The sequence below is a fragment of the Passer montanus genome, unplaced genomic scaffold (assembly GCF_014805655.1).
Source record: "Passer montanus isolate IOZ18808 unplaced genomic scaffold, ASM1480565v1 scaffold20, whole genome shotgun sequence".
Classification (NCBI taxonomy): domain Eukaryota; kingdom Metazoa; phylum Chordata; class Aves; order Passeriformes; family Passeridae; genus Passer; species Passer montanus.
The window spans coordinates 3028950-3043558 of NW_024366592.1; the positions used below are offsets into that span (position 1 = coordinate 3028950).

Below are 14609 nucleotides of genomic sequence, written 5' to 3' on the forward strand. Positions count from 1 at the left end.
GTGCCAGTGTAATACTTTTTAGCAACCTCTCTGGTTCCCCACAGAATTCTGAAGCAATTCAAGGATGGACAGACAAAATGAAGGAAAGGCAAAACTACTGAGGATCTATGACTCTTTCAACAGCATTTTGTGAACAAATTACAACAGCCCATTTGTAAGAGTTCTACTGTATTTGCCGGGATCCCCATGGCAGGGAGGAATGATGAATCTGACTCCATGTTCTCAGAAGGCTAATTTATTATTTTATGATACTATATTATACTAAAGAATACTAAACTATACTACACTAAAGAATACAGAAAGGATACTTACAGAATGCTAAAAAGATAATAATGAAAACTCATGACTCTTTCCAGAGCCTCGACACAGCTTGACCCTGATTGGCCAAAGAGTGAAAACAACTCACACCAGAATCCAATGAAACAATCACCTGGGGGTAAACAATCTCCAAACACATTCCACATGAGCCCAACACAGGAGAAGCAAATGAGATAAGAATTGTTTTCCTTTTTTGAGGCTTCTCAGCTTCACAGAAGAAAAATCCTGGGCAAAAGGATTTTTCCAGAGCATGTGAATGTCACAGAGTTCTATAAGTTTTCTCTCTCATTCTTTATGATTTTTAGCAGAGGAACCTAGGACAGGCAGCAGTGCCATCAAATGCTCCTGAAACAACCCCTCAAAATTATATGTGGGCACAAAAAGCAGGACCATCCTGCTAGAAAATCAGGATTCCATTATTGCAGGCTGGTCTTGCAGGCACCTTGGAAATGGGGGCATGAGAGCTGCAGACAACGTGTTGGGGAGTGATACAAACATTGATCATGAGCAAAATAACTAATGGCAAAGGAAATGCTCTCAAGACAGTAAAAACCACTAAAATAATCCCTCTGCTTTTTGTGCTCTAATAATCAGGAAGTTATTCATATTTCTCACTGGCATTGATATTAATGAAAATAGACAGGACACAGGTTTTAAGCACAAATTTGGTTTTAAAGCAGCCCATGTGCTGGGTTCTGCAACTGCAGCCCATTGTGCAGTTCCTGTTCATGGGGAACTTCTGCATCTGCCCACCTACACCAATATACACCTGCATGATGGGGTGGTAACCCTGATTAGGATTTCTACTTCAGCAGCAGCATCTTTGTTCTTGCAGTGCAGTGTGAATCCATCTTCCCTGCAGAGTCTGGGAGAAGCAAAAAAAAATTATAGAAGCTTCTTCCAAGCTGATCTGCTTAGGTCATCAGAAACTCTCCAGGGAGTCTAGGTGTCTGCTTTACACCTGGACTCCTAAGCTTCAAAGTGACTGAGATGCAGCTCTGGCTGTTTTATGACATTCCTGCCTGTCAAAAGCCATTTCAAGGTGGGTGATACCTGAGAACTTGGTGAGTAGCCTACAATTTGTGATCTAGAGCACATAAGAGGATAGGTCAGGACAGCAGGAACTGTTTGGGTGGGAAATCATGCCCTGATAGCTGACAATGGACATTTTCCCCAGGGGAAGCCTGCACAACCCTACACCCAGGGATCTTAAGCAAGAATTGTGCCAATGAGAAGGTGTATCTTCTCTGATATAGAAGAAGGAAAGAATTATCCAGGAGGCTGGCTCTTGCTGGCAGGCAAAGCCAAACAAAAAAACCCCAATAACCAAAAACCAAAAAAAAAAAAACAAAAAAAAAAACCAAAAAAACAAAAAAACCAAAAAACCCCCCAAAAAAACAAAATAAAGACCAAAAATATAAAAAACCCCCCAACAAAACAAATCCCCCCAAAACACCACCAACCCCCTCCCAGAAAAAAAAAACAAAAAAACCAAACAAAACAAAGACCAAAAATATTTAAAAAAGAAGGTGTATCTTCTCTGATATAGAAGAAGGAAAGAATTATCCAGGAGGCTGGCTCTTGCTGGCAGGCAAAGCCAAACAAAAAACCCCCAATAACCAAAAACCAAAAAAAAAAAAACAAAAAAAAAAACCAAAAAAACAAAAAAACCAAAAAACCCCCCAAAAAAACAAAATAAAGACCAAAAATATAAAAAACCCCCCAACAAAACAAATCCCCCCAAAACACCACCAACCCCCTCCCAGAAAAAAAAAACAAAAAACCAAAGAAAAGTGAATGTGAGGAAAAAACTAGGCGCTGTATTCTTTCAAAGGACAGGCAGAACAACTGGGTAGTGACTGGGACACAGGCAAAGAGACTTAGAAAGGAAAAAGTGACTGAGAATTTTAATCTGAAATACCACTCTGCCAGCTGGAAGAGTACAGTGTGCTCCCTGCATTTGGGAAAACCCAATTTAGGAGTAGTGTTTAAAATATTTAAGCATTAGTCTTATGAAGAAAAAACAGCAGCAAGGTCCTGTCCATCTGAACAGACAGTGCCTGGCTGAGATGAGTGCTCAGCAAGTGGAGACATTTTCTAATAGCAGGATTCATGTGGGATGTGTGAGAAGGCTCATGGATGATGCTTTCCTTGATGGCAAACAATCAAGCAATTCAGTTCACTGATCAACAGATACAGCAACACTTACATTTAGAGATTTAGGTCTCTCCAGAGCCAGGGCTCTGTGAAAGCACCAGCCCCTTGGAGGTGTGTTCTTGCATCACACTGGACAGATTTAATCCAGCCTCATGACCTGAAATGGAGCTCACCTCTCCTATTCCCAAATGTGCATAAAATTCTGTTTTGAAGCACTGCTCTGTTACATTTCTTCTGTGCCTAGTAAATAAAATGCTTGTGATTTTGTGTGCTGCTCCTACATGTGGTGTTCTTTCAGACACTTTTACTAACATATTGACTAGTCTGATACTAGACACTATAATCACAATATCGTGAGTCAGAAGCACGAGACATGCTAGCTGGGCAGGCTGTGTATTACTGTGCAGCCAGGAGAAAAGCAAAAATTGAAGTTAAAGAGCCTTGCCTCTAAAGTCAGCTTGTCAAACATATGATTAAAGCTTTTCTACCTCTTGAGCAAGGCACTGAGAATAGCCTAATTACCCTGAGCCAAAGAAACAGGCATTTTATAGTGGCCTTGAAATAATAGATTCCTGGTTTGCAAATACTTCCAGCATGCAGGAGAGCCAGGGACTGATAACAACAGCTTGAGTTAGGCTTAGTGTGGGCAGGTGTTATGCAAGCTGCCCTCACACAGCTGTGTTAAAACAAGTCATTCATGACCTGGCATAGCCCTGTTATTTGGCTCCTGATTCTTCAAACAGCCACATAATACACTTACATTTTGATCTGCACATCTGTGAGGATCCAGCAGCTCTGCCACTGCATCCTTGTTCTGATGCTTAACCCTTCTGCTACTCCAGGCTAGGGATTTTAATGTAGTTGGTAATATCTTCCCCCTGATCCAAAGGGACCCCTATCCTTGGGTTCACTACAAGCTCTTGAACCTAGAGAGACATGTCTGAGTGCAGTGGAAAAGGAGAAGAGAGATGCATCATGCTGTGATTTGTGAACTTTGTAAATGGGAATGGGGACGTGGGCTGCCCTGTGGGCACCTGGGGGCACTAATGCTGAATTTGAATTTAGGCCTCAAGACCTGAAAGGCCAATTCTCTAATCTGTTGTGTTGTCTCCACAATCCTGCTAACTGAAGAGCTGCTGTCATCAGCAGGCAGACTCAGTGCCACAGCTATTTTCAGTTCAGTTCCTCAGTTGGAAACATTTTCCTTCCCCCGCCACCTCTCCAGGCTTGATGTTGTCTATGAGATAACTGGCATGGAGAGACCTGCTTTTCTCCCCAGGAGCAAACACAAGAGATACAGCAGAGATTTTTATCCCATTAGCAGACTGGACTGAGTGGATACCCAACAAGCAGAAGGGAGCAGGCACAGAGTGAGGGTGTGACTGCTGCTCCCTTGGAGCCCTGCCTGCACCAGGGTCCTGCTGCAAGATTCCCAGGCTTCCCAAAGCACTGAAAAGGGCTGGGTGCCATTCACAGCTGTCAGTTCTCCTCAGTTGCTCAGCACTGCCTGCCAGTTTGGTTACATATGTGCCAGTTCAGTGTAATGTCACCAAGCCTGCCTGCCTGTGAGCTGTGCCTCAGATCTCCTGTCAGGCACAGCTCATTGCACAGCTCCCTGCACTGCCCGCGCAACGGCAGGGTCAGTACTCCAGCCCCACTTGTGTTTAAAACAAAATGCTTTTATCTTTGCCTTCTTCTGTTCTTGCTTGAGAATTGAGTTAAGCAAGTGATGAACTACTCAAGCTGCCTGGCAGTCAGGGCTGGGCAAGGTGGAGGAAATGAGTTTCCCCAGGAGAGCTCTGCTAACGCCCTCCTGCATCCCTCAGTCTGTCCTGCGCTCTTCCAGACTGCCTGCTCTGAGCCCTTCCCAAACAGAGCTCTTGGTCTGGCCTTCAGTATTTACTTCTCTGCACATGAATCTTCAAGTTGTAACATAAAACACATAAGAGAAGACAAAGAGAGAGGTCACGATTAATAAACACTTAGACAAGGAAGAAAAAAACCATCGTACCAGAACAATTTCTGTTACAGCTGGTTCCATCACACTCTTCTAAGACATTCAACTTACAGGATCAGTATTGAAGGTTCTACTTGTACTAAACTTTTCCTACATGTCTTTGGACTAACCACACTCAATTGCCTTTTCTGAGGCACTGGATGACATTTTTGACACCCCATTTGGGATATTCGTTCCAACTATCACACTGCAAGAGTACAAGCCTCAGCTGCTACACTTGACTTGTCAGTGCACAATGAAGGTCTTGGGTATGATGAGGTGTCTAAATTGGCATTCTATTACTGTGTTTAGTCGGCTGAACCCCATCTTTACTAGTTTTGATTTCCTGTAAAAAGGAAATACATACAACATACTTTTAATTTCTGTATATACAGTGCCAGACACACTGTAGCTTTGATCTTGGCTGACATTACTATAATAAAACTGGTTCTCATCCCCAGCAGTTGTTTCTAACTCAAAACACATGCTTCATGTCCCTCAGCTACCGTTGCTGAACACCACAGCCCCTCTCCTGACAGCTCTTCATACCACATCAAAACAATGCTCAGGATTTCAGCTATCAGTCCTGCTCACCAGTGCTTTCTTCTCAGTGAAGAGACTCTTGAGATTACATCTGCAATTGTAACTTACATTAAAACACTGACCATGGCCCATTCTTACTGACTTCAGCAGGAACTGCTGAATACTCCACAGTTTTTGAAACCACTTTATAAGTGTCCTTGCAAAGATTTAAGAGCACACTTTAGGCATCTGCTTAAAAAATGAAATAAGAAATGGTCTTGCTCTATGAAAACTCAGCTTGGGGGTTTGTGGCATTTCTTCCAAAATTTTTCTGTGGAGATGCTGGTACCAAATGCTTTCTATGCCTCTCTAACCATGGGAAATAAAGCAATTCATCAGAAGGTATGGCAAAGGCAGCTTTCTCACAGACTAATGTCCTCTCCTGAGGAGCAGAACCAGTGTCAATGAATTAATCTTGACCGCTTCAAGAAACACTTGCCAACAGGGCAGGTAGAGATTAAATTATTTACACAAAGGTGTCTTTGCCAGCTATATAAACAATGGATTCCCTCTAAAGCCTTACCTTCTGAGATATTTCTGTGTAACAAACTGGAACTATAAGAGAATTCCTACGTCAACACAAGTCTCTCTCCTAGCAGGGAGAACAGAGGTGTTATCTCACCAGTCAGTCTTTGCTAGGGAAATAGTTTTTATAGTGAATAAGCTTAATGCCCTATCAACATTATTGTCAGTCTGTCTATGCTATGGCTGGTCACACACCACTGCTCCAGCAGCTCTCAGTATAAAGTTCTTTGTGCTTCAGGACACAAGAACTGGGGAAGGGAGGAACTGGAAGGACCTGAACAAGACAAGCCAAATTCTCAGCTGCAGGAGAGCAAGAGCACTGTAGATCACCACAAAACTTTTCCTGTCAGAGAGCATGTTATAGGAAGAGTTTTTCCCCCCAAGATGTACACTACAGTAACCTGGCAGCTTATCTAATTGCTGTGACCTTTGATGCCTGCAAGGGAGCAAGAAGAAAAAAAATGAGCCTGTGGGCAAAAATTAGCACAGCTTTGGAGTTTGGTTTCCATGCTGGCATCCATTCTCCCATGCAGAAGTGGCACAGAGATTTGGTGCTCATCACAGTGACCCTCTTAGGATCAGCTAATTATCTCAGAGCTGCTCACTCAGTGAGCTGGCTGATGGAGTCAGGCACATACCCACCTTCCCAAAATGGGGAAATTTCCCTGATTCCTAGAAACATTTTCCTCTCTTCACCAAATTATATCAGGCCTTCTGATGCTCTGTTGGAACAAATTACTGCTGAATTACAGGTTGTTACATTGGCCACAGCTTTGTCCTGAATACCAGCAGCTTCTTTTGCTCTCTGTTCAAACAAAGGAAACTTTGTTTTCTCCACACTGTGCTTTGACAGAAAATGCAGGCTTGAGCTAAACTGCTTTAACATCTTGTTGGGTTAGGTGGGGTTTACCTCCCTGGCAGTAACTTACCAGCAGAGAAGGAAGGGGAAGAAGAAAGTTTTCAAATGGTTGCTTGATTTTTTTTTAAATGTTCAAATCCCCTTTGAGGCAGAAAGAAAGAAAAACTGGGAAGTTGTGAAATCTGCAGGACAATGAACCTAAAAGCTGCTTTTGCTAAAGGCTGGGTTATAAAATTATATTACTAACAAAAACCAGAAAACCAGACCTTTTGATTCACTCACATGGAGTGAACCATCCATACATTCAGGGGAACAAAAACCCCCTTGTATTTCTTAAAATGATTAGTATGTTTACTGTGAATTGCCAGAGAAGGAAAATAGTTCAAAACCACCCTGATAAAACTTGGTAATGCTTTATGTGATGCAATCCAGGATGAAAATCCTGCTCTTTCTGCTCTAGAGAATTGCCAGAGAAGGAAAATAGTTCAAAACCACCCTGATCAAACTTAGTAATGCTTTATGTGATGCAATCCAGGATAAAATCCTGCTCTTTCTGCTCTAGAGGGTAGAAAATGGGGTGAGAGCCTGTGCCACTGGCACTGTAGGGGTGGGTGATCCTGAGAATATAATTCAGCTTTCCTGTGTCTTTTTTTTTATTGGACAAATAAAAGGAGTCCAGAAAAAGATTTCACCCTTCTCCAAATATCACCCTGAACACACGTATTTCAGAAACCAATGTTGTAGCTGAAGCATTTTAAAGCATAATTTAAACCCCCAAGTTTTAAATTTCACTTTGTTGAGAAGACTGTTTCCCCAAGTATTTCCTCTTGGAAAGGGAGAAATACAAAACAATCAGGGATAAGGATCCACTGCTTCCTTGTTTTTTCACTCACAATAAAAAAAAATAAGATGGTAACATATGAAGAGAGTCAGGAAGAAAATCTACTCTCAGTTTTGATTTTATTCCAATAGGAAAAAGTCAAATGTTAGCATCATAGTTGTTTTGTTGACATTGATGGAAAGGTGGAAGAAGAATCACCCTAAATGATCTTTTTCTTTGTTACTTGAGCTGCACAGAAACATACAATGAAAATGGTGCTTGGAAATGGCAGCTTTACTTTCACCTACATCACTGAAGATCACTGCCCTGTGTACTCTGCTACCACAGCTACCTGTAGGGTCACTATAAAGCCTCACAAATGCTCTTTTTAAAAAATATTATTCCTTTTTAGGATATCAGAGTTTACCTGGATCTGCCCACACATTTATTTCAGTATAGCAATGGAAACCACATGCTTGTAATGACTGTGGATTGCATTCATGCCAGACACAACTGCATTTTAGCCAGTGGAATGATGCACTGGGCAAACAGCACTCAGTGGCTGCCCAGAGCTGTAAGTGATTTCAGACCCCAGATACCTCACACTCCTCCTCTGGTGGATGCCAGTTAACACAACATTGAAGTGATGTGTGAGCACTGAGAAGCCTCTGTGCTCCAAGACCTCACACTGGGCAACCTTTTGGAGTGCTGACACGAGCATGTTTTGTTATTGACCTTGGATGAAACCAACTGGAGCCCAAGTCCTCACCCAAGCAAAATCCCCAGGAATTTCAGTACAATTTTTGCCTAAGGACTGTAGGAGTGATTCAGCCTAATGTGAGAACTAATGTCCCAGAAGCTTTTTCTAGGCAGCATCCTAATTATAGACTCAAGCTTGACATCTGTAGCACAAAACCATGCTGAATTTTGCAACCTGAGCTTCTCTGTGAAGAACCACACAACAAAAACAAAGCTGACTTTTCATTTACAAAGGCCTTACATTAGGGGTCCTCAAACACTGGCATTTATATTAAGAGCAGTCTATGAGCTGCTTCAAAAGATGACAAAGTAGGAAATACCTCTGGGACTATTTTCCATTGGGCACAGCACACAGCTGGGAGCTGCTGTCACTCCTGTCTGAGCAAACCAAATGTTGGAACCTCTGCACATTAATACATGGATTTTTTTTCCCCTAGAACAACCTGGTGGCACACTGTACACCAAAAAAAGCATTTCTTTTGTCACTCTGTCTCCAGGTGACAGAGAATAGATCTATCCCATTTACTAAACTTGTGAAGTACCTATCAGGTGCCCTTGTGAAATGCCTACAAATTGTTGGCACTGCAGCTAATCTCTTCTTGGTTACCAGATGATTATTTTCCACATCAGTGGACAATGATAAAAGTAGAAAAGATTGTGCTTTCTTCCTCTTTAGATGAGGTGTTGACAGATAATAAATCATTTTACAAGACTGGCATTGATTTCCTTGTATTTAAATATGGAAGGCAAAATGCAACCATGTTCTGTGATGCCTTTCTCAAGCCACCAACTGGTATTGGAGGAATTATATTAATAAGGGTTTAATTTTCCAGTCTGTGCCTTGGAGCTTGTGTTTAGATGATCTTAAATTCCATGCAAGCCCCATGTGGGTTTTTTTAAATTGCTTTTTGACAATATCTGTACCTGCCTGTCAAGGGGTGGTTGTCCATGTCCTTCCATGTGTATGTGAAATACATCAAGACAGATTCTGTGGATGAAACTAGAATAATACAGGATGGACTAATTTGCTGTTGACAGACAAGTTCATGTATGCTCTGCTAAACAGAAATTAACTCAGAACATCACCTTTTTTCATACAGTAAGAAGACAGGGGTTTTAAGGCAGTGAGGGTCAAGACTGGATTTAAAACAGTTATCTTTTAAATATCCACCCTCTCATTTTCCCTTCTGCATCTTCCATGTTGATTCCCAGCTGTGCACTCGCCCACTGAATTTCATTGCAGAAGATGGACCAAGAATATTTTAGGCCACCCTGAAATTTTAGCTTGTAACCCAGTCTTTGAAAATCCTTCCTACCTTAGACATTATCCCAGAGCACCGTGATATTTTATTTCAGGCTGAAAGTAATAAGCCACTAAAGTCAGTACACTAAACACATGATTTGGAGGCCACTGAGCAGGCTGACATATGAAATTACTAAATATACAAATTGAGCTAATGTACAAATTGAAGTTGGAGTTCTTTTACCTTGGTAGATCTGTACACAAAACTCTCTGTATCCAACAGCTCCATATCACTAGCTTTCCCAAAGGGTTGACAGAATTTAGTGACAAACTACTGTTGGAGTTCTTGGGAATAAAGCTCTGTTTGGGTTGAAATTACTGAGGCTTCTATTTCTAGAGTTCTAAAAGTCTTCCCTTCTATTTAAACTACCATCTCTCCTGTTCTCATTTATGGCCTGATGTGCAGAAGCATGAATTGTTCTCATGAAAAACATAGATTTTCTAAAAGCCATAATGGTCTAAGAGGTACCAATTTCTTCTGAAATTTTGCTTTTCCTGCTGAAAAGTTCCTCCTTCTCTCAAAATAATTTTCTTCTAGGGAAGACTTTCATAAACCTGTAATTAAATGCAGTTCTAATTCCCAGTTATGGAGATGTTCAAACTAACAGTAGTTGAAAGAGTGAGACTAAACCTATGGTTCACCAAAAAGTTAGGCTGTCATTGACTCCATAGAGGCAGCAAACTCAGATGTTTATGAACGTTTCCAAAGGTCACTAAAGCTCTACAGCAATGCTCTGAAGGTGAAGATTGAGGACCACTTCTTTTTAAACTGATTAATTTTTTAATACATATTTTTAAATCTGCCTGTATGTCTGTACTTTTTGTCTTTAAGTGTGCACTATTCCCACTTCAACAGAGGCATAAATCTGCATGTACAGACAAACACTTCATTATTCAATGTACCATCGGAAATATTATATGATTTTGATAGGCAACACATTGATTTGTACTGGGTTTTTTTCTGCTGTGCTACACAAAAACTTAATTATCTACAGCCATCAGTTCCATGGCAATAGGGCCTTGAAGAATGATTGGACTTTTAATTTTAGTAGGGTAAGCTACTTGCAAATCAGTTCTTGAATTTACTGACTTAACAAGAAGGATTAATTGTCTTGAATCAGGGAATGCCTTTACAAAGCAGTGGGCTTTTTTACTTTTAGGGACTCTGTTGACATTAGGGAGGTCATACTCTCACTGCACATGATGGCACCAAATAGAGCTGAAATAGAAGAAAACAGAAGGAGGACAAAATCTGAGCACTCAGAAACATCAAATTAATTCACCCTGCCCATTCATAGATTATTTGTGACCCCACTGCAGTCTGTGGGAGTTTTGCCAATTAATTTCAATAGGAGGAGAATCTGAGTTGTATTGAAGTTTCCTGTTTCTGCCCACAGCAGCAGAGGCACTCCAGACCACTGTCAGGAAGGGAAAACAAAAGTGCAAATTCCCCGTAACTGTGGCAACAGGAAGGATGGTTTTCTTTGCCATCATGTAATTTTGAATTCAGTAGCTGCTCTATGACATGATGTGTTACTCCCCTCCGTCAAATTAAAGCTTTCTTCCCGCGTGGAAGGCGCATCAGGGAAAGAGCACAGAACAAAACCATCAACACAAACAGCCCCCAGAAGCCTTTTCACATTTCCCACCTCACATCTGTCACAATGGCAAATCCATGTTTGCAAACAGCATGGAAAAACTGCCTTAAATGTGGTGCTTCCTCAAAAACAGGGAATTAGCTCAGCCTGCTCTGTGAATGTCTCTCAATCCATGTGAGCGACAAGTGGCGATGAGCTCCCTCAGCAAAATGCCAAGACCTCTGCTATGGAGAGAAGAGCTAAAGACAGCACGGGCTGTCCAACTCTGGTTGCATTTATCTTCCTTTTTCACCCTTTCCTTCACTAAGGTGCTCTCTGTTGTATCCTTGAACCTGGTAACTTCATTAAGGGCTACAAACACCCAGCGAGGCTATGAGCAAGGTTTGAGAGGGGCTGCAAGCACACAGTGAGGCTTTGGGCAAGGTTTGAGAGGGGCTGCAAGTACACAGTGAGGTTTTAGGCAAGGTTTGAGAGCCTCAGAAAAGCAGCAGCATATGCAAAATATGATGATGATGCCCTAAGTATTGTCACAGGCAGTCAGACCAAAAGGGGATGCAAGTGAGTTTCTCTTTATTTCCACCTTCAGTCCTCTGTTTTACAGGAGGCAGTGCCCATGCTGACAAGTGGGCAGCACTTTCTACAAAGTTAAAAGACAGCAAAATCTGCCTCTGTAGCTGCCAAGGACAAAGAAAAGATGGGAAACATATGTTCTCTGTGTTTGGGATGATTCAGTTTAGGTAGACTACCTGGGTCAGAGCCCAGATGGTGTAAACTGCTGAGTCTCAGAACTTACATTAGCTGAGTCTCTAGATTAATAAGTATTTTTAATTGAACTTCTGAACTATTTTGATACTCTTTATTAAAAAAAAAAAAAAGAAAAGAAAAGAAAAAAGTCAAATCCCCAAACAACCTCTGAGGAAAAAGCAAAGAAGCAAAACCTGATGTGACTTCTTTAAAGTATAGGTGTGAATCACTGTCAGAGGTCAGGCAGGAGCACATGTCCACTGAGCATCAATACAACACCACTGATGCAAAGGCCACACCTGAAGTTTATTGAGCTAACACAGCAGCTTAAAGAGGTCTGAACTGCCCTGTGTGGTTCAGTGATCTGTAATTTGAAATTCTCAGGGCTGATACCTCAAAAGTCAATCAATGTTAATTAGTCACTGAACAAAGTGTGCTTGAAAGGGCAGTAACAGACAGGCATGGAGTTCAGATGCTGTACTAGAAACAGGAGGTGATGAGCTTCGGTGAGCACTTGAACAAAAGACACTGAAGGTGCATAGGAGGCAACTGAGCTAAACACAAGAAAACAAGGAAGACATTGGAATCTTGGTGATGTAAGCTTGGACTGGGAGTAGGTGGGATTCAAATGTCTTGGGAACACTGAAGCCAAAGGGATTCATGAGGGAATTTACATCTGTGCCATCTGTCCTTTACTTATTTTGTAGATGGCTTTTGGAAGAGAAATAATGCCATCAATTTAATCCTACTGGTGATTGACTGCTGGCAGGAATACCAAAACATTCAACCCAGGAGAGAACACACCAAAAATAAACTTGACCCTAAACAAAATGCCCTGCCCTGTCACTTACTCACAGTACCTTTTCTGTGATGTTGTCTTAAGCTGAAACCATTACTTCTCAGTTTTTCTGACTCAGATGTGAGAGGACTAATTTTGATAAAACGTGTCTTACAAAACCCACCTTATCAAATTGACCAGGAAGAACAGACAGCAAGCAGGAGTTGCATTACCTTTCAGTTCTTAATACCACCCACAAAAGGAGCTTGTTAGCTCAAATATGGGTTGACCACACTCAACAGTACATGCAGTGAATCCTCATCTGATTTATTCATGTGTGCTATGCCACTGAGCAGCAAATTTTGGACATGATTAAGAAAGTAATTTCTGAATGCTTGCTGAGGTTAAATTGTGCAAGTAAACTATATGAGCTATGAAAACACCAGCATAAAAATCAATACCAGCAATCAATCAATAACCTGATTTGGGAAAAGTCTGAGCGAGTGACCACAGTGACTCCTTCAAGTATTGTGGGTATAACCTGATATTAACAACCCTTTTTTTGTTTAAGAATTTCATTGTTTCGGCAGCAATAGCGGTTACTAATATTCTAAAGGTCATGAACATCTATTAAAAATCTTGCTGAAGAAAGAAAGGCACAGCTTTCCCATGTCCAATCATCCTGTTACTGGAATATATGTTTGTGATGTGGTCATCCCATAGATTTTGACTGGTAAGAAGGGTGATATCTAGGGACATGTTTCATGTCTTCTCTTCCAAAATCAGACAAAGAAAATGCACATTCCCATGACGAAAGCCAAGAGTAGAGCCATTGTCCATGGGCTGTGTAAAGGTTCCAAGTCTGACATTTCCCAAGTGCACAAGAAGCAATGACAACTGCTAAGTGGTTCTCAAGTGTTATATGGCCCATGTTGGTAAAAGTGAAGGTGGCAGAAGATTCAATAATGGTAATGAAATGATGGGGAAGCACTGCTTTCTTCAAGCCCTTCCTTCTTCAGGATTTCTCATAAGGGATTGTTGGTGAATTTTCACTTTGTACAAACACCTTGTCAACTCCAAAGAAGAGTAAGAAATAACACTCTTAGAAGAAATGTTTGAGAGCTTAATCCAGCCTGGCAAAGCAAGCACAAATCCACTGATTTCAATGGAGTTACAGATGGTCCCCTTAAGGTACAACAGAGCTGATTTGGCCCTCCTCCCTTACTCTGCTTTCCCTGAGAAACCTTTGGTTTCAAAGGAACCAACTATGTGCACAGAACCTGCAACACTTGAGCTACAATTAAATAAATGAACGGAGGGCACACTTGTATTTTAGAACTTTTCTCAGTAGTGGACTTTACCAGCAAGTATTGACCTTTCACTTGTTTAATCTCAGGATCTAATGCCCCTATCACAAACTAAGCACTGATCTGCAGAATATCAATTATTGTACACGTATTTCTGCTTCCCATGGTTTCCTACAAGCTTTAAATTGGAATCATGTATAAGCATATTGCATATCTCAGAAAGAGCTTGTTCTTCCTTAGAAGCCACCTCAGCACTACAGCAGATGGGCACAGGCTTTATGGCTAAAAACACGGGGAGAGACAGAGGAGGAGAGACAGAAAAAGAAAAAGAAAGTGAGAGAAGAAAGTTGCTTACTGTTTCGAGGCTTCTCCTCATCCATGCCTTCATCTTCATTTTCTGGATCAATATCTTCTGCTTGAGTTATCCAGTCTAAGTATCCCTTCAGATCCTCCTCTAGCTGCTGCTTTTCCCGTAGCTTCTGGAAATCGCCTCGAGCCTTAGCCTTTTCTCTTTCTTTGGAAAACTCCCTAGCAAGAGGGAGGGAGGGACAGGACATGGGCGGAAAGAAGGAAGAGATGGAAGGAAAACAATGGGTTAGATGGGTTTCCACCAGACAGTCTCCTCAGTCTGTGTAGCACATCCAGCTGTTTCTATTCTCTCCAGACAAACGTGTCTATGGAGCATCCTTGCTGTGCACACATGTGAAAAACAGCTGGAGTGTCCACATATCTATCAACACGTAGGAAAGGACTGATACCTTTTTCAAAAATTTCCTTCTCAGCATTTCACTGACAATTCAAATAAAACATATATGTAACATTTATGTACAATACCAGACATTTTCTAACATTCTGTAAACACT

General features: G+C 41.4%; 1 protein-coding gene across 10 annotated transcripts in view; it reads right to left on the reverse strand.

Annotated features, from left to right (window-relative positions):
* The window catches only part of CACNA1C (calcium voltage-gated channel subunit alpha1 C), a 452768-nt gene that overhangs the window by 123113 nt on the left and 315046 nt on the right, over positions 1–14609 (reverse strand). For all 10 annotated transcript variants that reach the window (XM_039708368.1, XM_039708366.1, XM_039708364.1 and 7 more), the window contains exon 9: positions 14102–14274. In XM_039708368.1, the coding sequence (XP_039564302.1) occupies positions 14102–14274 (173 nt within the window). The remainder of the gene's footprint in view (positions 1–14101; positions 14275–14609) is intronic.